Here is a 22,937-nt window from a genome sequence, read left to right on the forward strand (position 1 = left end):
GAGTCAGAATTAGGATGAACTCAGCGGTTTCACTTCACAGAAACTCATGAATACATTTCCTTTGGCTTTGGTCCATGCAGGATTACACCCCCTAATATTATCTTTTGAGCTTCAGGTTCAAACATATCCAGAAATTCAAAGTGAAACTCGATTGCAGCTTCACCTAGTTTTGCATCAGGACCATATGGAACCATGGATTTCGCATGAGTTTGATGCCAATCTAAAATGGAATCTAATCTATGTGTTTACGTAGGGCCCCAGTCACTATAGCAACCTGGTGCTCATCCACCCAGTCTGGGTTGAAATGGAGCCCAATTCCACCTGAGAGACTCAAGAACCTCAGGAAACATTTTGGGAGATGTTATCTGAATTTGTTCCAATGCCAAGGGAATTTGCATGGCTTCGCATTCTATACGAACACTTCCCATGGCTCTAGTTATGAAGTATCTTTGGAGCTCAGCAAATAATTTGCAAAGGAAAATTTATGGACAAATGGAGCCTCTTTTCCTATTCAGGGACTATCTGCCAACGGAGATACAATTTCCTCAAATATATTTTCTGTTTAACCTTGTCAACATATTTTATTTAACTTTTTTTTTTTATGGACTGATCACAAATATTCAAAACTTGAGCTGATTTGTTCAGTTGTGATTGGTCAGTTAAGTTTGTGGTGTTGTTTTTGTTCTCTGATTGGATAAGTATTTTCATCCCAAATACTTGTGGTTCTGTGTGAATTTAACTCTACTTTCCATTCACATTGGTTCCTGCAAATTTGAAACACACCAATTTGTGCTGATAAAACTGTCTCTCAAATATTTGCACAAAGCAAACATAAAAGGGTGCAAACAGGATTCATTTAAAAATTCATAGGATTTTGTTTGCATTATTTCATCCAGCTCTAATGTATAGGAGGACTTGTATATAGCAAAAGAAGTTAGGGCCCAAACCATCACTGCCCTCCACATATTGTGTAGTCTTATCATGTCAAACTGGATGCAAATCCTACCCTTTTGATTTATTCATATTCTACACTTACTTTGTATTTATGTGACTGACTACACAAGGTGCAGGGAGATAATTGGACCCTGAAGTTAAAATATAAACATAAGTGATGAGGTATAAGCTGGCTTCCAAATTTTTTTTTCGGTTTCTTAAAGCAGATATTATTTTGAGTTGCAGTATCCTTCCTTCTAATTTAGAACTACTGCGATCGCAAGGGTAAATCTCAGTCATCAAAACTCAGTTATACTGCCTCATTTATAGTTTCCCTGGGCTGTTTTTTAGATATTTGATGGCTATCACATGATTTCAAGAAGACAAACCTGTTATTACTTAATATATGACTGACCCTTCCAATAATCCTTTTGTGCATGTTTGTAATTTGTAAGATTGCGTTTATTAGTGTGACACAGGAAAAAATGAATGCAGACACAAACAAGAGTAATTTTTAACAATAACTCCTACTGCTGCCAATTCCAGAGGTAACTAATGGAAGGCAATGCGAGTTAAGCATCTTTAGAACGTGAAGCGACAGCACATAACATCAGCAATGCAGAAAACTATTGCTAAAATATCTGTGACACGCAGATACCAAGGTGACAAATGTAGTACAAGGTAGACAGATTGACAGATAACTTGCTTAAAAGTTAGAACTTGTTAATATTTTTAATTATGTTCATTTAAACAATACATTTTGAGGAATCGATTTTCTCTTGTGGAATTAAATACCACTGGATCCAAATGGTGTAGCACAGGGGTTCTCAACCTTTTTCTCTCTGAGGCCCCCCGCAACATACTATAAAAACTCTATAGCCCATCTGTGCCACAACAACTGTTTTTCTGCATATCAAAGACAGGGCCAGCATTAGGGGGTAGCAAGCAGGGCAACTACATGGGCTCCACAAACCTAAGTTACTCAGGTTTCAGCTTCAGTCTGGGTTGGGCAGGGCTCAGGGCCCCAGGCTTCAGCCCCATGTGGTGGGGCTTCAGCTTTCTGCCCTGGGCCCCAGCAAATTTAATGCTGGCCCTGCTTGGCAGATACCCTGAAACCTTCTTGGGGGCCCTGGACCCCTTTTGAGAACCACTGGTGTAGCAGATTCAGAAATGGAATGTAGAGCCTTTTAGAAACAGAATGTATATGGCAGGAATTTGATGGTCTCATGAGGAATATTTTATTTCTAAAGATGGGGAAATTCTGCTATGTCCTACCCCAGCAAAACCCCATTGAGTCAGCAAACATGAGCTGGTAGAAATCAAAAATCAGTGTTAATGATAACTTGAGGGGGAAAGGAATGAAATCTGAATGGTACACACATATTTCAAAGGAGACAAAATTGTGCTCATGGGTCTCATCCTGATCCTTTACTTCAGTGGGAATTTTGCTTGCATATAGACTCCACAATCACACCCCAAAATATATTTGGCTCCTCAATGAGCATCCTCAACATAGAGAAGCAGAAGAGACAGAGCAAAGTGACAAGTGAGGTGCATAAGACTCTGTTTTCAATCACCAGAAATTTATTTTTAATGGGACTCTAGATCAATATTTGAGAATGAGCTAGGTTTGGACAGGGATGTGTCCCCATTTCTCTGCTGTGATCATACTTCAACGAATTTCACAGATTGCTTTGTTTATTTCATTTTTGTTTCTGTTTTCCCCCAGATAACAGTCCCTGCATATTTTATACTAGGAAATCTTTTAATTGTGAGGTATTTTTTCTGAAGACTAATATTCAATGACCCATACACACCTAAAAACATTGCAAAGCTGCTCAACTGTAAGGTAGGTGGCTGGATAAAACATACAAAATCAGGGGTTCATGAATTCTTATCCTGGCTTTGACACAGATGCCCTCTGAGGCCTATGGCAAATCACAACATTTTGCTTCAGTTTTTATCTGTAAACTAGGGGTAGTAATACCTACCTCACCAAAGCTCAGTGTTGCACTCATACATCCCTTCTGAGTTACACATGGTCCAAATTAAGGGAGGCATTAGATTCTGTAGCAATAATCCAAGTAGTCTTTATATCAATCTGCATAAGTGCTGGAAATAGGGGTGCAGGAGGGTGCTCCCACACCCCCTGACTTGAAGTGGTTTCCATTATATACAGTGTTTTCAGTTCGATTCAATGGGTCTCAGCACCCTCACTATAAAAATTGTTCCAGCCAGTACCCCTGTCAATCTGTCTTGATTACAGCTGTGTGGGTCCCAGTTAAATTATAGCAATTCCAGGCTTAAAGGCAATGGGTTAGCCCATCCATCATCTCTGGTGCAACTCCACTGCTGGAATTTGGCCCACTGATTTATAATGTTATTTTAAACAAATATTAGGATCTTTAATATGTCTTCTCTTTCAATTCCATTCCCCCTCACATCTACCTTCCACACAAAGATTTGGATGGAAATTTTGTCCTTTATAAATGAAATAAGAAATGTTCCTGGGGATATTTCCAGCCCTTCATTCAGCAACTCTAAAGCCAGCAGTCCTCCCATGTAACTCAGAACTGTCACTTACAAGTTTGATAACAAATGGGCCTTCACTGCAGAGAAGAGAATAGGATCTAAATATTAGGATAAGTTTTGTAACTAGGAGAACAGCTCAACAGTGGAACCAGTTGTAATGGGAGGTTGTGGAAATCACCATCACTAGGTAGATTCAAGGCAAGACCTTACATCCATCCAGTCTGCAAGAAGCTAACCTGCTACAGTGCAGGAGGGTTGACTAGATAACCCAAAAAAGCCTGATTCTAGGGGCTCAGAAAAGCCCCTTAATTACTTTGTACAAACCGCAAAGCAAAAGGGAAATACAGTTGCACTGAATCTAATCCCACTCTCCTTACTCTTGCATAGCTCCTGGTGAGGGCTATGGGGGATTTTCATGAACAGAGAGTTACTTGATCAACTCCACTATAGACTCTAGGAGTTTTCCCTGCCTGTGGAAGATGTGATCATTGTGACTGAAAATTAAAAAAAACTCCCTCATTAAACCACATATTTTGTGAGTAAAATCAGTATCAACAAACACCAAATTTAAGGCTGCTCCACATCCACTCCCAATCACTGTCCTTTGCAGTAAAATATATAACAGGCAGCAAGTTCAAATCCACACCCTTAAAGAAACAGAACCTTTGTGCACTACTGTAAAGCACAGTATAGAGGGGTTAAGGAAATTCTTTCCTGGTAGTTTTCAACATCTGGATTTAGAAGATGGATGTGCTTAGAGTACGCGTAGTATGCTGGAAAATGCTGAATAAGACCTGAACATGTACCCAACTCCCTGCACGTAATCAGCTCTAGGCTCTCGTAACATTTTACAGGCACGTACACAAGAGAAAACTATAGAGAGCCATGACATGTGCAACTCACAGGCCTTGACAAATCCCACATAGTACAGCTGCTGGCAGAGCTTCTATTATCTTTGTCACAAAGTTCTTAGGGCTCCATACATACATCCTCCTATTCTAGGCCTTTTACTCTAAACCGCTACCACCACCATCACCCACCTTTCAAAAACTCAGCTGTATCAGCAGCTTCTTTTAGAAACACGTTTTTAAAAGAAGGCTCAGTAGGAAATTATAGAGTTGTTCACATATTTCTCACTGGGCCTAGTTATGTGAAAGAGAGGTCCCTCATTGCTGGCCCAAATTCACGGCCATCCAACACAAAAATGCCATGTTATCACTATTCATTGCTGTAAGCCACAGATGTCAGAAATGCTGAGTCACGAAACTGAGAAGCTACAAAAACTTGAGCTTTAAAGAAAGACTCCCACCTCATTTCAAGCTTCCTCATCTACTTTTTCTTTTCCTCACCCTCTCCAACACTTTAACCTTGTCCCTCGCTTGGAGGGACTTTGTCAAACATTTTTCATGGTTTGGATTACACATCTGGGTCTTGGCATGTTGAGAGTTATGAGTGTTGCAAAAAATCCCAAGAACCATTTAATTCGAGGGATTAGAGGAAATTCAGTGAGGCAGCAAGAGGGAACTGGCTGAGGCTCCTACAGCTGCTCTTCTCTGGTTCTCTCCCGGTTTTTTTGCTGAGTCACAGAGAAAGTCAAAAGGCCAACAGAAAGCCTTGATTCCTGACACAGCCAGATCTAGCTGGCATTTCAACTGATTTCATTCTGGCTTTCAAGTGCCTTTAAAATAAAACAAATTTCCTTTTTTTCCTAGCCATAAAGTTTATTAAAATTGTTCATTAATGCTTCAAATGTAGCAAGAACGTTTATAGATCCCAAAATATACATATGTGTTTTTCTTATAGAAATAGATTATTCTTTATAATAAAAAAAACCGCAGGAACATCTTTAACAGATTACTCAATCCATGACTGACAGTTACACGAGATTGCATCATGTGTACACAGCATTCCCAGCCATGTTTAAAGGATTGCATCACTCTCTGCTTTTTCTCTCCCTCTCTCGCTCTGGTTTAAATAACACGAACATTCAACAAACTCTGCAGAGAGACCGCTTCGGGGAAAGGGGGGGGGAGGGGGCTCGGTGGGATTGTAACATAAAAAAACAACATTACCATCGGCAACTGTCATTCCGCCACAAGGTCCTAGGACAAACAGGCTGCGGCGGAAGTTTCTTCCACCAAATTGCAAACAAAAGACGACCAAAAACAAACAAAACAAAACCCCCCAAACCCAACCTTGAGTCTCTCCCCATTTCTTCCCCCGCCCCGATCCAATCTGTCCTCACAGGGGAGGGGAAAAGCAGCCACCAGATCCCCCCCCCCATCCTCCTTCCCCAAATTCAAGCCCTTTCTTCCCCTCCCAACCCCAACCACTGCGCCCGTAGCAGTGTCCAACGCTGGGGCTAGCAGTGGCCAGATGTGGCCAGCAGGGGCTCGGGCAACTGTTTGAATAAGTTCCGGAGGGTGCTCAGCTCCCGGGAGAGCTGCTCCACTTTCTTTTGCAGCCGCTCGTTCTCGGCGGTCAGTTCCAAGACTTTGTGCTGCGTTTCCAGGTTGCGCAGTTTGGCTTTGTCCCGGCTCTTGCGCACCGCGATGTTGTTCCTCTCCCGGCGGATCTTGTACTCGTCGCTGTGCTTGTCCACGCTCTTCTTGGACTTGTTCTTGCCCCCGGGGGCCCCGGCGTAGCCCCCGCCGCCGGACTTGGAGGAATCGGACGGGTTGGGGGTGCCGGGGGGGGCTGGAAGAGGACGAGGTGGACAGGTTGCCGCTGCTGCCGCTGGGCACCGATTGGTAGCCGAGGTAGGAGCGCATGGTGCTGCCGTAGGGGGAGGACATGCCCCCCGGCCCCGCGCCCCCGTCTTCCTTGCGGGGCCCTTTGCAAGAGTCCAGGGACTCGAAGACCGGCTCCACTTTGGTCTCCACGATCTGGGGCGGGAAGCAGGTCAGCAGCCCCCCCGGCTTGTGGCCCTGGCCGGCGCCCGGGTGGCAGTGCCGGGGCAGGCTGATGTAGGTGTAGTCGGGCTTCTTGCTGCCGCCTTTATAGTCCTCGGCGAAGAGGTCGGAGAGGAAATCTTGGCTGCTGTTGCAGGGAGGCTCAAAGTTGCCCCCTGCTGCCGCTGCTGCCGCTGCAGGAGGCGGCTGCTGGGATGCTAAGGGGTCCAGGTAAGAGCTGATGTCGATGGCTCTCTCGTGGTCCCCGACGGTGAGCTCGGTCATGGAGCGGCCCCCTGCCGCCCGCGGCTTTGGCTTGCTCAGAGCAGCCAGATAGTCCGTCTCGTAATAAAAATTAGCCACTTCCATGATTTAAAGGCGGGCGGCTGGATGGGGAGGCATGCTGGGTCCCAGGCCACCAGCGTTGCATGAAAGCAAAGGGGGTGCAGGGAGGAGGAGACACCGCAGTGGGGCCCCCCAGCCACAGGATCAAGCTGCCAAAGGTGACGTGGGGGGCCTGCAACTCCTGCCTCAGTCTCTGGTGCTGGGTCCGGCTTCCCAGCTGCGCTGCCCACCGGGGCTGGCTCAGATCCTGCGGCGGCTGCTTCTCCTCCGGACCATCTGGTTCTAGGTCCCGAGTCCTAAAGTCTCTGACTTAGGAAAGTTCCTTTGCTGTTATTTATAGGGGTGGTGGATCCCATGGCAACAGGAACGTCACTGGCTGGCTGCCTGCCACCTGGTGCACACTTGGTACAGTTTAATTGTAAACTACCGCCTCTGAGCTCCGCGGGAGGCACTTGGTTGTGTGACTCTGACCTATCATTCATAAGAAAAAACAGGGCTGGCTTCAGAGCGGAGGGTACTTATTCTCACCGTCATTCAGGGGAGGAAAGATTTGGGCCGGAGAAACGGATCGCAGCCTTCTCCTGTCTTCTCTCTAGCTGTTCAATCTCCAGGAGGTGTCACTGGACGTAATCAGCCCTGTGTGACCCTAGGGCAGGACACACATGCACACAGTAGACACTGCATCTGCCCATGTACCAGTTGGGCCTAAACCCTTGAGTCTTTTCCCCTGCCTGAGTCAATGTGTTCCTCATAGAGGAGGAAAAGCAGCCATCAGATCCACCCCTGTCCTTCTTCCCCGATTCCAGCCCTCTTCTCTCTCTCCTCCCCAACCCAACCACTCAGCTTTAGCAGTGTCCAGCTGTGGGGACAGCAAGTGGCCAGATGTATAATAGAGGCCTGTATGGGCTGGATCCATTGCCTCTGAGGCTTGTGATGTCTGTAGATTTCATCTGTAGATCTCAAAGTTTTACAAAGGTGGGTGAGTGTACATATAAGGTGCAGAGGTTAAGTGATTGCCCAAGGTACTCTTCAGTCAGGGGTAAGCCAGGCAGAATCGTCCTGTGGTATGGTGAATCAGGGCAACCGCTCCGGGCCCCATGCTTGATAGGCCCGCAGGGCAATGCATTGGCTGGTGTAGTCGGTCGTAAGTGACGGGTCAGTCCCAGAAGTGATGGATTCGTCACTTCTACCCTGGGCCCACACACCCCTAGAGACGGCTCTGATCCAGGAATAGAAGCCAGATCTTAATACCAATCCAGTGCCCTATTTTATCACACTGGCAGGCAAATTGTCCTCTACAGATGCACTCAAAACCAGGTTGTCACAGTGGGTGTAAAGAGCATACTGTGTGGCCTTAAACCAGGGTAACCACTGCCTCAGAAGACCCTCTCTGTATCTGGCCATGATTAGAAGTGCCAGGCAAATCCAAAACCCCCCCCCCACCTCTGTGTGCAGGGCTGATGGCCTTAAAGTTTGGCCTGGCATGTTTGCCTTATATGGTATGTTGCAATTGTCAGAGTACACAAGTGATATGGAGTTTGTGCTTTGGGAGTTGTATTTAAATGAATAGAAAAAAGTGAATATATATGCGTAAAGGCATGGGATGCAAAGATTTATTAATTTATTAAATAGAATTGACTTGCAGGGGCTATGGTAAATTTGGGAAGTAAGAATAAATTCTTATGTCCATTTTAATTAAAGACACCCACCTTGGGAATCAGACTTATGTTTTCCCTTTTACTCCCACATTTACCTGTTTACAAGCTGATGATTCATGCTCAGAATAAAAGACATCAATTTAAAACAAAACATAATTAAAGGAAGTAGAGTGTCCTTCATTTCAGTAAAGAAGACCCAGCACTGCAGAGAAATGACACTGCCTCATAGAATAATGTGAAGCAATCCTGCGGTGTGGGAAATATTGCAACGTTAAGCCAGAGGAACAGGTATTGCATTATACATTCAAACAGTCAACTGTTCATGAATGTTCAAACCTCAGACTTGAAAAGAGGAAGAATTCAAAATCAGCCTATGAAGAATCCTCTTTCTTCTTCTTTTTCTTCTTTCTTTCTTTTCTTCTTTCTTTCTTTCTTCTTTCTTTCTTTCTTTCTTCTTTCTTTCTTCTTTTCTTTCTTTCTTTCTTCTTTTTCTTCTTTCTCTTCTTTTCTTTCTTTCTTCAAAAGTTTTTAACTTCAGTAGCAAATGTACACTAACGGGTTTGTACACTTCAAATATTTCTGTCTTTATGCAGTAGTCTTTGGTGAATTACATTTGTTAATAAGGACATTTAATTGTGGAGCTGGTCTTGGACAAGAATTCTGGATCTAGATTCTGGATCTGAATGTTGTGGCTTGAGCCTACATCTCTATAGATCCAAACATCTCTACAGAATGCAAATATTCATAAGTTGCGGTGAGCCAGGCTTGTTCTTATGGCTATTTACACTCCCGTTCTGTGTCTTCATCCTCCTAAAGAATTTTTGCTCTGGAAAGCTGCTCTATGTAGGTCTGAGATATAGACATTCCTATTAAATGGAGCGGAGCTCTGGTTCTTTCTCCAAGAAGAAATTTGAGAGTAGCAGCACTTTTTATTAAGGCTGATCCAAAATTTTCTGTCAAAACATTTTGACAATTGAGTTATCGACAACATGACATTTTTTGCAGAAAGTGTCTGCTTTTCTAGAATATTGTTGAGGGAGGTGAATTTTGTTCTGTTTTGTTTTTGTTCAAAGCATTTCATTTTCTCAAAAAAAAAATAATGAACTTTTCCATGGAAAATTGGAAAAATTCCCCAATTTCCAACCAGCTCTATTTCTAATGCAATAAAACACAAATTCTTACTGCTTTGCATGAACAAGAAGAAAGATGCAAACAGTGAAAGAATGAACCAAAATTAATGTAAAAGGAAAAAGGCAAAGAGAACAGCCTAGTCAGATCTGTTTTACAGAGATCAATCTTGCAGCTTTCTCATCATGTCTTGGATTCTGCTCCCCAATTCACAACTCCCTGTAGCACCACACTAGCAACCTGTTTCCCAATATGCTCTTTTCCCAGGCTCAGACCTATGGCAAAGCATTGCAGAAGTTCTGCCACTTGGAGACTTGCTCTGTCCTCTTTTTCAGTGGTTTCAGGATCTCCAATTCTGCACCCACCTCTTTCTACAGTCCAGAAAGAGCTGGTGTCAGCTTTGGGCAGAGGACATCGGTATAATGCCAACAGATCAAAGAGTGAAGTGTTCATAAGAAGATCTGCCTACTGAAATTATACTATTAGCTGTTCTCTAGTCAGGCTGCATTTGGATAAAAACTGCAAATACTTCCCACTGCAAATTGTTAGCATGTTGTTTATTATTTGTATTGCAATTAGTCACTAGAGATCTCAGTGAGGTCAGGGCTCCATTGTGCTTGGCACTGTACAGACATATAGTCAGAGACGGCTCAGTGGCAAAAAGTTGCAATATCAAAGACAAGACATAATTTCAAACAAACAGGAGGAAAGGGGGAGAAGGAGGGGCAGGAATAAATTCTTACCACAATTTGGAGATGTAATAAGCCGATCAGTAGCAGTAACATTAACTTGCCACTTGCCTAAACATTATCAGCGGGGTGGGTTTTGTAGGCAGCATGACAGAGGTGAGTTAAGGGGGCATTTGAAGGAAGAGAAGGTAATGGCTGTATGGATTCTATAGGGGAGTTTTTTCTATGCATATTGTGCAGCATGGGAGAAAGTGCAAAGGTGCTTCTGAAAAAATCTGGTGGATGGGAGGTAGGTAGATAGGTAAGCTTTTCTGGTAAGGCTAGCTGGAGGATCATTGTAACAAAGGCTGCCACACACTGAACTAAAATGTAAGTGTATCTTTATCATATTTGGATACAGTGCACCATGTTCACTCTGTTTTGTCCCCTACTCTAGCCCTTGCTCCCTCCACATGCACACGGGTCCTTAGTTATGTACACATACCTCTCCACTAACATCGCTTTAAATCACACACCTACAGTGGAATGTTTTGCACTCATAACCTGCCACATTACAAACATAGCATGTGTCTAACTTCCTGCTTCAGGGGCTGGTCAATACCTGAAGCTAAGGGAGTTGGATCCCATTTCAACTTACCCTCCCCCATCCTTATCCTAATCTTCATATACAAATCTACAAATTATTATTATTGGTCATAAATTAAATTAATTATTATTATTATTGGGCATAACATTTCCTTTCCCTTTCAAAACCCAGCTACAGTATTTAACTTTGTAGTCTCCTGCAGCAATGAGTTTCACAGTCTGACTGCACACTGAAGCTGGCCTCATTCAACTCTCTCATTATAGAGCATGTTTCAGAGTAGCAGCCGTGTTAGTCTGTATTCGCAAAAAGAAAAGGAGTACTTGTGGCACCTTAGAGACTAACAAATTTATTAGAGCATAAGCTTTTGTGAGCTACAGCTCACTTCATCGGATGCATTTGGTGGAAAAAAAAAACGGTGTTTTTTTCCCACCAAATGCATCCGATGAAGTGAGCTGTAGCTCATGAAAGCTTATGCTCTAATAAATTTGTTAGTCTCTAAGGTGCCACAAGTACTCCTTTTATTATAGAGCATGTATCAGTGATTGGTTGTCAACCCCTTCTCTCCCTTGTGAACTGGTGATGCTTAACTATTCTTTAGCTCCCCCCTCCCCCCCCGCTTATTTTCTGCTAACCTCTGACCTGGCACACCCAGCCTCTGCAGTGTTAGATTGCTCAATCACTGCGTTATCTGTCTGCATGTTGCTCTTTGCCCTACAGTGTGCTGAAGAAATGATACCTGGACTCTATAGCCTGTGGGACAACATGACCAAAATACCTTCTTTTACCAGATGGCTCTGAAAAATTTCCAGTGAAACTCCAGGGTCAAATCAGCTGCTCTCTGGCCTCTGTGGAATCAAAAAAGAGAGAGCACAAAGGCACAGATGGAAGGGGCCAGCTACCAATGACGAGTCAAATCATTCAGTCTTCACTCCTACTATATCACAGGCAAAGTTTCTTTTGATGTCTATGGGAGTGTCAGGTGCTCAGCACCTCTCAGGATGTAGCCCAATGGCAATTTTGCCTCAATGAGAACTGCAGGATTTGACCTAATTGTTTATGTTTTATTACTGAAAGAGATGTAATTGCTTGCCAAAGACAATCCTCGAGAAGTCCCAGCTCAATATTATTTTATGGTTATGATCTTGACAGTTATACCCATCTGATGTCACTCCAGCTCAGGCAATTGTCATCTTTCCTTTGGTCTCCTAAACTGGCGAATTTCTCGTAGATCCTGGAAAATGAAGACAGTGTGATATTGACACTCCTCTCTTTTATGCAGGTTCTGAAATGATCTAATCTGATGAAATGGGAAGCTGATATCAATGGGAAACCACTACAAGCATCACTTCCTGGTATTAATGGACTCTGGCAGTGATTTATTTGGGAAATTCCTAAAGCAGGAAAGCCACGCAAAGGCCTTGAAGTTCCTGATCCAGGTAGATAGTGCATCACTATTGATGCTGGAAGTAATAACATAAAGCATGAAAAACTATATAGATTCATAGATACTAAGGTCAGAAGGGACCATTCTGATCATCTAGTCCGACCTCCGGCACAGCGCAGGCCACAGACCGTCACCCACCCACTCCTATGAAAAACCTCACCCATGTCTGAGCTATTGAAGTCCTTAAATCATGGTTCAAAACTTCAAGGAGCAGAGAAGCCTCCCTCCAGTCAACCATGCCCCATGCTACAGAGGAAGGCAAAAAAACCTCCAGGGCCTCTCCAATCTGCCCTGGAGGAAAATTCCTTCCCGACCCCAAATATGGCAATCAGCTAAACCCTGAGCACATGGGCAAGATTCACCAGCCAGATACCCAGGAAAGAATTTTCTATAGTAAATCAGATCCCATCCATCTAATATCCCATCTCAGGGGATTTGGCCTATTTACCCTGAATATTTAAAGATCAATTACTTACCAAAATCCCATTATCCCATCATACCATCTCCTCCATAAACTTATCAAGTAGAATCTTAAAACCAGATAGATCTTTTTCCCCCACTGCTTCCCTTGGAAGGTTATTCCAAAACTTCACTCCTCTGATGGTTAAAAATCTTCGTCTGATTTCAAGTCTAAACTTCCTGGTGGCCAGTTTATACCCATTTGTTCTTGTGTCCACATTGGTGCTGAGCTGAAATAATTCCTCTCCCTCTCCTATATTTATCCCTCTGATATATTTATAGAGAGCAATCATATCTCCCCTCAACCTTCTTTTAGTTAGGGTAAACAAGCCAAGCTCCTTAAGTCTCCTTTCATAAGACAAGTTTTCCATTCCTCGGATCATCCTAGTAGCCCTTCTCTGTACCTGCTCCAGTTTGAATTCATCCTTTTTAAACATGGGAGACCAGAACTGCACACAGTATTCTAGGTGAGGTCTCACCAGTGCCTTGTATAATGGTACTAAAACCTCCTTATCCCTACTGGAAATGCCTCTCCTGATGCATCCCAAAACCGCATTAGCTTTTTTCACAGCCATATCACATTGGCAGCTCATAGTCATCCTATGATCAACCAATACTCCAAGGTCCTTCTCCTCTTCCGTTACTTCTAATTGATGCGTCCCCAACTTATAACTAAAATTCTTGTTATTAATCCCTAAATGCATAACCTTACACTTCTCACTATTAAATTTCATCTTATTACTATTACTCCAGTTTACAAGGTCATCCAGATCCTCCTGTATAATATCCCGATCCTTCTCCGAATTGGCAATACCTCCCAGCTTTGTATCATCTGCAAACTTTATTAGCACTCTCCCACTTTCTGGACCAATGTCAGTAATAAAAAGATTAAATAAGATTGGTCCCAAAACTGATCCCTGAGGAACTCCACTGGTAACCTCCCTCCAACCTGACAGTTCGCCTTTCAGTAGGACCCGTTGCAGTCTCCCCTTTAACCAATTCCTTATCCACCTTTTGATGTTCATATTGATCCCCATCTTCTCCAATTTAACTAATAATTCCCCATGTGGCACGGTATCAAATGCCTTACTGAAATCTAGGTAAATTAGATCCACTGCATTTCCTTTATCTAAAAAATCTGTTACTTTTTCAAAAAAGGAGATTAGGTTGGTTTGGCACGATCTACCTTTTGTAAAACCATGTTGTATTTTGTCCCATTTACCATTGATTTCAATGTCCTTAACTAATTTCTCCTTCAAAATTTTTTCCAGGACCTTGCATACTACAGATGTCAAACTAACTGGCCTGTAGTTACCTGGATCACTTTTTTTTCCTTTCTTAAAAATAGGAACTATATTAGCAATTCTCCAATCATTCGGTACTATTCCTGAGTTTACAGATTCATTAAAAATTCTTGCTAATGGGCTTGCAATTTCAGGTGCCAATTCCTTTAATATTCTTGGATGAAGATTATCTGGGCCCCCCGATTTAGTCCCATTAAGCTGTTTCAGTTTCGCTTCTATCTCTGATATGGTAATATCTACCTCTATATCCTCCTTCCCATTTGTCATGCTACCATTATCCCCCAGATCCTCTTTAGCCTTATTAAAGACTGAGACAAAGTATTTGTTTAGATATTGGGCCATGCCTAGATTATCTTTAACCTCCGCTCCATCCTCAGTGTTAAGCGGCCCCACTTCTTCCTTCTTAGTTTTCTTCTTATTTATATGGCTATAGAACCTTTTACTATTGGTTTTAATTCCCTTTGCAAGGTCGAACTCTACTCAACTTTTAGCCTCTCTCACTTTATCCCTACATCTTCTGATCTCAATTAGGTAGCTTTCCTTGCTGATCCCTCCCATCTTCCACTCCCTGTATGCTTTCTGCTTCTTCATAATCACCTCTCTAAGATGCTTGCTCATCCAGCTTGGTCTACAACTCCTTCCTATGAATTTTTATAGAAAAAACTATATAGAGGATGGCAGACGGAGAGGAAAAGAGAGGAGAATCCATTCCTTGGCTGGAAAGTCACAGAACATTAATAGTTGAATATTTTACCCTGTATTCCCATTACAAACAAATAGCTGAGCTGTGGGTGAAGCTGGTGTGCTATCCTCTTGCCTTTGCAATTCATTTTTTTTCACCTGATAATCGAGGGCCAGGTTATCAACAGCCATTGGCTTCTGCTGAATGCAGCAGAGAGGGTGGGCTGTCAGGGAGCTAGTTATGACTATTTGATTCTCTGTCCCAGCAGGTTAGAGCAGCTTTCAGACTGTTCTAACTGGTGTCAGCTGGCAACTGTTGCTTATGGACTATACACCAACTGGAGCTAGCCAGAGCATATTGTGCTCCAGCCGACCCTTTCCTGGACATGACCTTCCCCATCCTCAATACACCCCCTGCACTGGGCTTTGAGAAGGGAAGTGTAAGAGCTGCCTATACTGGTTCTACACCCTCTGGAGCCTCCTCCATGCTTGGGATATCCCCAGCTAGGGAGCTGGGGGCTGTCTCTGCTCTCTTTGTGCCACACAGACTGAGAGGCCCACAGAGATGGTACAAATAATTGGAATGAGCCAGAGAAAGTGGCCTCCAAGCTGTAGCACTTGCACATCTTAACCAGTGAACAACTATGTCTGCCATCATGTTCACCTTCACATCACAATAACCATGAAAAGTCAGCAATGAACCTCATTCTGACTGGAGTCTGATGAAATTCTCTTACCCTTCCAGTACTCACCTCTCAGCACAGGTGCATAAGGAAGAGAAAATTGACCATATATAGCTGGTGCCATCCTACTGAATGATATGATACCATGATAATTGGGTGCTTTATAAAGCTAGATAGATCAGATAATCCTTTTTAGATCCTTTGTCATCTCTTTGGGGTAGGGACAGTCTCAGTGTTATGCCTTACGCAGAGCTGAGCACATTGTCAGTGCTTTCACAGTTGATGATAATAGACAGCTACAGAGGGCTAGATAAAGTACTTTAAAAGGATGCTGTCAAGACATTCTACAACGTGTTTAAAATCTTGTTGTGTTGGCAATGTTTATAATAAATAATTCACACACACAGAGGCTAGAAGCTGAAATCTGTTTTTTTTTTAACTGAATTTTTTACTCTTCACTTTATGCGCAAACTGGTTTGGTACTGATCAGGACTGACAGAATGGAGCAGTCATTTTTAAATAGCCATATATAGATCTGAAATACATATAAAGAATTATATGGACTTTGACAACTGAGAGAAAAAGTAAGTTCTGGGCTAAAAAAGTACAGTTTGCTGCTGAAATTCATTCCCTTGTGTAAATGGGTGCAACTTCAATTGAAGCCCAGAGAATTTGCCTCTTACTTACTCCAAGACTGATTTTGTTCCCAACAGGTCTAGCATCCTTGGCAGTGCCTTATATATAGGTGTTTAGGGAGTATGACCATTCTTACTTACATCAGACACTGACTTCTACTTCTATTCATAATTCCTGACGTCACTCAAGATATGTCCTTTTTACTGAAATATATGCACTTTATACCGTTGCATACATATAATGAGGGTTTGTTTTTTTTACCCAGAAGAGGTTGGTTTCCAGTTAATATGCGTGCTGTGATTGGTGGAAGCTGAAAAATCTTCTTGGAGCAGAATCACATTAAGCACAAACAAAGTCATTGCACTGACTCCACACCTTCAGTTGATTCACCTTAAGGTTCCTCACTGTCCCTGTGTAAACAAGCCCTTAGTGAATTTCAGGGTTCAGGGAGTTGGTTTTTTTCACTGCTGTGTGTGCTTTTAAAGTGCAGTGGCTGAGCTCATACTGCCACCTAATGACTAGCTGCAGAAAGAACATTTATGACTAAATTTTTCAAAAGGGCTAAGGCCCTGCTTACATTTGGACTCATGAAATATGTATGTGAATATTGGTGCTAGCAAAATTAATCACGGATGTACATTTTGTAGACACAAAATGTGCTTTCAAAAAGGATGGCGGGATTTTCTGAAAATGCAGTCCTTATTTAGCACTTCAAAGTGCAGTTCAAAGTGCAGTACTTTAACTCATTGACTTTATATAACTAATTTCCTAGAAATCTTGTGGATGGTAAATAAACCCAACAGCTACTTTGCCTGACACACACCTTAAGGCAAATTAAATCCGAATATCACATGCTGTGTGGGTTGCTTTATTAAAACGGGACATTTTGAGGAGAGGAATCTATTCAAAAGAAGAAACTCCATGGGCATGAGTTGAAGGAGCTTTTATTTTATCTGTATTTATCTGTATTTTAGCCTGTGTGCCATTACTCTTCAGAGCAACATTCATGTTTTGAGCTAGGGTACCAGAATTTTGTCCAAACAATAGCAGCTTGTCAGGAGCCCAAGGGCCATGCCTCCTCTTTAAAATGGATGCATGTCCTACATAGACTACAGATACCAGCATTTGGTTCTTCATCTTGAACCAAATGGAAGGTTGAGATTATGAAGGTGGAAGATGGATGCCAGGCACTGCACTGTCCACCAGCTGCACAGTCTACCACATTCATGAAGTGAGCATGCCACTTGGCAAACTTATGAAAAGCCAAAGGGTGAAATCCTGGCCCCATTGAAATCTGTTTTTCCATTGTTAATAGAATCAGAACTTCACCCAAAATCATTGCCCTGGAGAACATCCGTTCAGATTCAAGCAGGCCCCTTTGGAGGCACGGGGCCTGAATCTCCATAGCCTTGCCCCTGGGATCATCAGATATTTGTGTCAAGTGAATGCAAAATGGGTGTTAAATCTGCCAGATCAGAATGGCAGAAGTTTCAAGCACTTTGCCCAGTGGTAAATGACACACAGTGCAAGGCAGTGGAGAAACAGGCCTATATCCGTAGGGGGGAATCTACATGGGAGGGCTTCACAAAAGAAGCGAGTTTTAAGGAGGGATGTGAAGGCAGAGTGGGAGGGCATTTGGGGCCTGGGTAGTGGGAGGCTATTGCAAGCTTAGCAGCTAGGGTGAGACAATGATTACAGGAAGATATATATAACCAAAGCTAGGAGAATATCTCAAAGGTGTTTCCATAACAAATATTTTCTCCATTTGACTCCCTGTTGGTGTTTGTTTTACAGGACTGCTTGAGCAAATCAGCTTAATTGTGGGAATGTTTATAGGACGAGTGAATTTGAAGTGATTGACCATTATAGAATATTTTGGGGAAATGGATTTCAAACTTGTCATTGTGAGTATTTGTGCCTGAAATTCTAAGAGTTCTTCTTCACATATGTATCTCGCTGCAGGTTTGCATGCACCTCAGGCACTCAAAATTGGATTTCTTGGAAGACCAGTGTCCGTTGGGGCCACACATGCACTCTTTGCCTCCTCAAGGGCATAAATGGCAGAGCGGCAGCAATATTCCCTCAGATCCCTCTTACAGCCGGTGGCAGCAAGGTGGAACCTGGTGACTGCCTGGTTTACTTACTAGTCCTTAGGTTTAGCTAATTTTCTTCAGACCCTTCATAAAATCACAAGAACTTTTCTGATTCTCTGCCATATGATCACTGTGAATGATCGTCAACCCATAAGGACTATTTATAGTCAGGCCCCCCATACAGGGCTTCTCAACATGGGCAGATTTGAAACCTGCAAGCTTCAAGCTCTGCCCATCCCGTGATGAGCTGGTTGCATTGAAAGATGGACACAGCAGGAACCTCTTCTCTTTAGGAAAGTCCCACGTACTGAGCAGATGCTCTGTGTACTTTCATTTTCCACACGAATGTGTATGTTGTGGGATATGCAGCTGAAACTTTATGTCCTGGAGCAATCTTTGAAGGGCTCCTCAGATCCTGAGGCAATGAACTCCAGGGTCCAGACAGCAGACAAGCCAGCTTTATTCAATACGCCATCTAGCAGGCAAGTGACTCTGAAGTGCTGACCCACCGAGGAAGGAAGAATGGAAACTCCCTAACAAGGGGTACAGTCTATTGAAATTCCCTGATACCAGGGATAAGAACTATGAATCTGGGAGTCAGCTCAAAGGCCCCATGTGAGGTTGTCAGAGTACTGTTTATAAGACTTGTGGTTTACTTTGGAAGGTGTGGGAACTATATATGACCCAGCACCAAACTTCGACCCTGACAGTGATGGAGTGCACATGTCTGGGGCTGCTGAGCCACTTGTCAGCAGGCACATGCATGACTTTGCTTGCCGGACTTCATTTGAGGCCCTTGCAATTGTGGCTGAAGTCTGTGTACTTCCTGTCAAAGTATCGCCTGGCCAAAAGAGTCAGGCTTCTGCCTCATGTCCTACAACACCTCTGAAACTGGGTCTCTGGGCTCTAGCACTCCTGTTTCCCACACCATGAGCTCTGCCTCACAAGTCCAACTGAGATGGACACCTGGTCAGAGTCTTTTACACTTTGCAGGGACCAGTGCACCTCAGCAAGTTTTTGCAGTGACAGTTGGCAGCTGTTTCAAAACACAGTAGGTTTAATTAGTCCACTGGAATACAGCATCAGAAAGTCCTTGCATTGAGAGGCAAAGGTTAAAACACAGTGCATATTGGACAAGCCAGAACTTCCTTGAGCCATGCTGCCATCAAGAAAACATCTTGGTTTCCTCTCTCGGTCCCTGTCCCTTTGTCTCCCAGTCCTAAGTGAGCCCACATGTCTGCCCAAGGGCCAGCTCTTATCCTAGCCTCCTGTTACCTCTTGGTTTATTGTTCTCCTCCATGTTGAGTTCACATGTTCTGTCTGCCAGAATTTCTTACGGATAAGTGTCAATTGTTCAGTCGGTTCTGAAACCTTCACTCACCTGGGTTGATTTCAGCCCGACCTTTAATGACTTGTTCGTACCACAACAGACAGTTATGTGACACAAACTCCTCATGTCAACTGATCTGCCCCAAGAGCAGCTTTTTAACCCTTTACACTCTGTGCATAGCAATGCAATACACAGAGGGAAATCGAGGCATTTATAGGAATCATAAAACTATTACCAAAATTCCCCATTTGTCACAAGGTTTGATATAGTAAACATAGAGACTTCAAGAGCCCTAATTAATTCCAAAACCAGAGATAATGATTACCTAAAAATCCATCTATTAATTGTATTTGGTGGGTCTTTGTCCATTTCCCAGTGCAAATCACATCATAAAACCCAACATTACAACTGGTACTTGTCACCAGTCTCAGAGGCCATTGGGCCAAGTATTGAATGGGCCATGGAGACTAAACTCCCCTTTCACCACTAGAGGCTATTCCAGTGGTTCTCAAACTTTTGTACTGATGACCCCTTTCACACAGCAAGCCTCTGAATGTGACCCCCCTTATAAATTAAAAACACTTTTAAAATATTTAATCTTATTATAAATGCTGGAGGCAAAGCGGGGCATGGGGTGGAGGCTGACAGCTTGTGACCCCCCATATTATAACCTTGTGACCCCCTGAGGGGTCATGACCTCCAGTTTGAGAACCACTGGGCTATTCCTTGGGTCAGGTTTGAGGTGAATTGCTGGGGCAGTGTGTGTGGGAAGTGGGCACTGTTAGCACCTGTTCTGTACTCATCTTGTGGATAAATAGAGGACTTTGGTCTCTGGGCTATCAATCACCACCTTTCTCCAGCACTGAAATGGAAGCTTTTCTATTATAAACCAAACAAGGGCCTAATCCTGCTGTCATTTAAGTTAATAGCAACTCATCCCTTGGCTCTAGTGGGAACCTCTGGGATCAGTCCCAAACGAAAAACAAGTCAGGACTCTGTCCCTAAGTATAATTCATCAGATATCATTATGAAACATGCAAAAAAAAAGAAAGTCTTTTAGGGAGGGGGCCTTGTATTATTAAGAAGTTAAAGGTGTCTTCAACTTAAAATAATGTAATTCTCAACACTGGGATCTAGCAATGAAAAACTGAAGTAAGTCTTGTTGTGGGGCCCAATCGTGCAAGGTGCTAAGTCCCATGGGGAAATGCTGAGGGTCTTTAGCTTCCGCTGATTCACTGTGTTGCAGGATTGAACAGCCACCACAACCTATGTGAGAATCTGTATGAGATACAACCTGAACAAAACACACTTGAGAATCTGAATTTATTTCTAATATATACGACACTTTTCCTGTTTAGAATGAGCTTTACAGCACATCAGATCAGTCCTTGAGAACTCATATTCATGTGCTAGGTAACCACCAAGTATGTGTGAATCACTCTTTGGACTGTCATAGACCAAGTGCACCACAAGATGGAGTTGCGATGGATATTGTCACTGGTAATAATGAGGGTGGTACAGCTGTGCTCAAAGTTCTGGTTTTGAGCATAAGAGGTGATTTTTGTCTTTGGCTATGAGGTTGTTCCCCCTTAGAAGATCTGGCCCCAGAGCCGTACCTAAGCATTTTAGCACCTGGGGCAAGCAATTGTATCTGCGCCCCTTAGAGATGATGCATAGTGGGGACACGTGGGATCACATGCCTACCCCCAGATTTCTGCCTATTTATCAGAGGTTTTCAAACTGTGGGGCTTGCTGCTTGCCAGGAGCCGGCAGATCACAAGCTAGTGGGAGCTTCCGGGCCCTGTGGTTCTCCGTGCTGTGGAGCCAGGGCGCTGGCTGGCTGCCTGGCAGCCCTCCCTGCCCTGCTCTCCAAGCCGGCTGCCTTTGCACAGCCAAGCGCTTGTAGTGTAGCAAAGTGCTCTTGGTAGTAATGGGCTACTTACGGTGTACTGAGCATGCTCAGGTTTCAGAGTAGCAGCCGTGTTAGTCTGTACCTGCAAAAAGAACAGGAGTACTTGTGGCACCTTAGAGACCAATACATTTGTTAATCTCTAAGGTGCCACAAGTACTCCTGTTTTTTGTGAGCATGCTCAGTTCATCTACTGAAGCCACTGCCCTTCACCCTGCCCTTATTAGCCGTAGGATTCTGCGGACTGTTTTTGACAGAGGTTAAAAAGTGGCAAAGGGGGCGAATTGGAGCAGGATGGGTGGCCAGGGTCTGAGCAGGGAGTGGAAATGTACTGGTCAGGGGGGTCAAGCAGCTGGAGGCAGGATTAGGAGAGGGGCTAAAGGGCAAAATCAGGAATGGGGGGGGAGGAGGCAGAGTTAAGCCCAGGAGTCAGGCGCTGGCAGAGGGCAAAACCCGGCACAGGCAGGGGCACAGTGGGTAACAGTTACCCCAGTGGGACTGAGACACCAGTGTTTGCAAAAATGGTGGGGGGGTGGGGCAAAGGGGCTTTTTTTATTTCCCCTCTCACAGGCAGCACCTCTCAGCATCGGCTTCCCAGGGCTGGGTTCTTAAAGGCACAGGTATCCCCATGCCTAGTCAATGCAACTCCTCTTGGTCTGATCTAACCTACTGAGGCTATGTTAACTACAAAGTTAAAAGCGCTGCTGCGGGTGCCAGTCCCCCTGGTAATCCACCTCAATCAGGGGATTAGCTCCAAGCACTGGGAGCTGAGCCTGTCCACACTAGCGCTTTAAAGCGCTCAAACTTGCTGCACTCGTTGAGGGGCGGGGGTGATTTTTCATACCCCTGAGGCAGCAAGTTAGAGCGCTTTAATTTGCCAGTGTAGATAATCCCTGAGACTTAATTCAGTGACACATTTTACATATATCCCCTCAGAAACAAAGAATCCCTTATCACTGTATCTGAATGCATAGAGTCTCCTAGCAGTTTCCCCAAGTTGTCTTATGTGCTACTGGGATTCCCTGAATTTTTAAATTTAAATTTTTTCTTCTCATTTTAGCCGACTGAATTTCTGGTCTAGTGTCAAAACTTCGTTTTGAGTCAATCCACCAATGGGGGTTGCATTTTTGCAACTGTTATTTTACCTCTCAGTCTAGCCCTTAGTGTTTTTCCACATGCCATTGCATACAACTTGATTCTCAAATATTCAATAAAGGCAGTATACTATCTCCTATAATGTCTTTCTCCCTGGAAAAAAATCTGTTGTAATTTTTGCAGAAAATTAGAACTGCCATCATGGGTCAGACCAATAGTCCGCCCAATCTAGTATCCTATCTTGTGACAGTGGCCAATGCCAGGGTGCTTCTAAGGGAATGATCAGACCAGGCAATGACTCAGTGAACCATCCCATTGTCCACTCCCAGCATCTGGCAGTCAAAGGACTGTTTAGGGCATGCAAGCATCGGCCTGCATCCCTGATTCTCTTGGCTCCAACCATAGAGTCACTATGGTTACTATGTCTTCCCAACCCTCTAACCCACCTTGCCTCAGTGGCTACTGCCAGTCATCATCTAGCTCCCAATCACTGGGGCAGACTGCAGTCTGTCATGGCCACTCATCATTAGCAAGGGGTTAG

At 43.7% G+C, this 22,937-nt stretch overlaps 1 protein-coding gene and 1 long non-coding RNA gene across 2 annotated transcripts in view; one reads left to right on the plus strand and one right to left on the minus strand.

Moving 5' to 3' along the window:
- Nucleotides 1–5,165: 5,165 nt before the first annotated feature.
- Nucleotides 5,166–22,937, minus strand: part of CEBPB (CCAAT enhancer binding protein beta) — a 19,262-nt gene continuing 1,490 nt past the window's right edge. The window contains 3 exon segments of the mRNA XM_043496263.1: nucleotides 5,166–6,160; nucleotides 6,162–6,727; nucleotides 6,730–6,949. Of these exon segments, the coding sequence (XP_043352198.1) occupies nucleotides 5,828–6,160; nucleotides 6,162–6,727; nucleotides 6,730–6,949 (1,119 nt within the window). The 3' untranslated portion in view covers nucleotides 5,166–5,827.
- On the plus strand, nucleotides 6,943–10,828 carry LOC122456564. Its single transcript, XR_006275496.1, has 2 exons — nucleotides 6,943–8,647; nucleotides 8,953–10,828. It is a non-coding gene; the product is annotated as an uncharacterized LOC122456564 (long non-coding RNA).

The sequence above is a fragment of the Dermochelys coriacea genome, chromosome 13 (genome assembly GCF_009764565.3).
Source record: "Dermochelys coriacea isolate rDerCor1 chromosome 13, rDerCor1.pri.v4, whole genome shotgun sequence".
Lineage (NCBI taxonomy): Eukaryota > Metazoa > Chordata > Testudines > Dermochelyidae > Dermochelys > Dermochelys coriacea.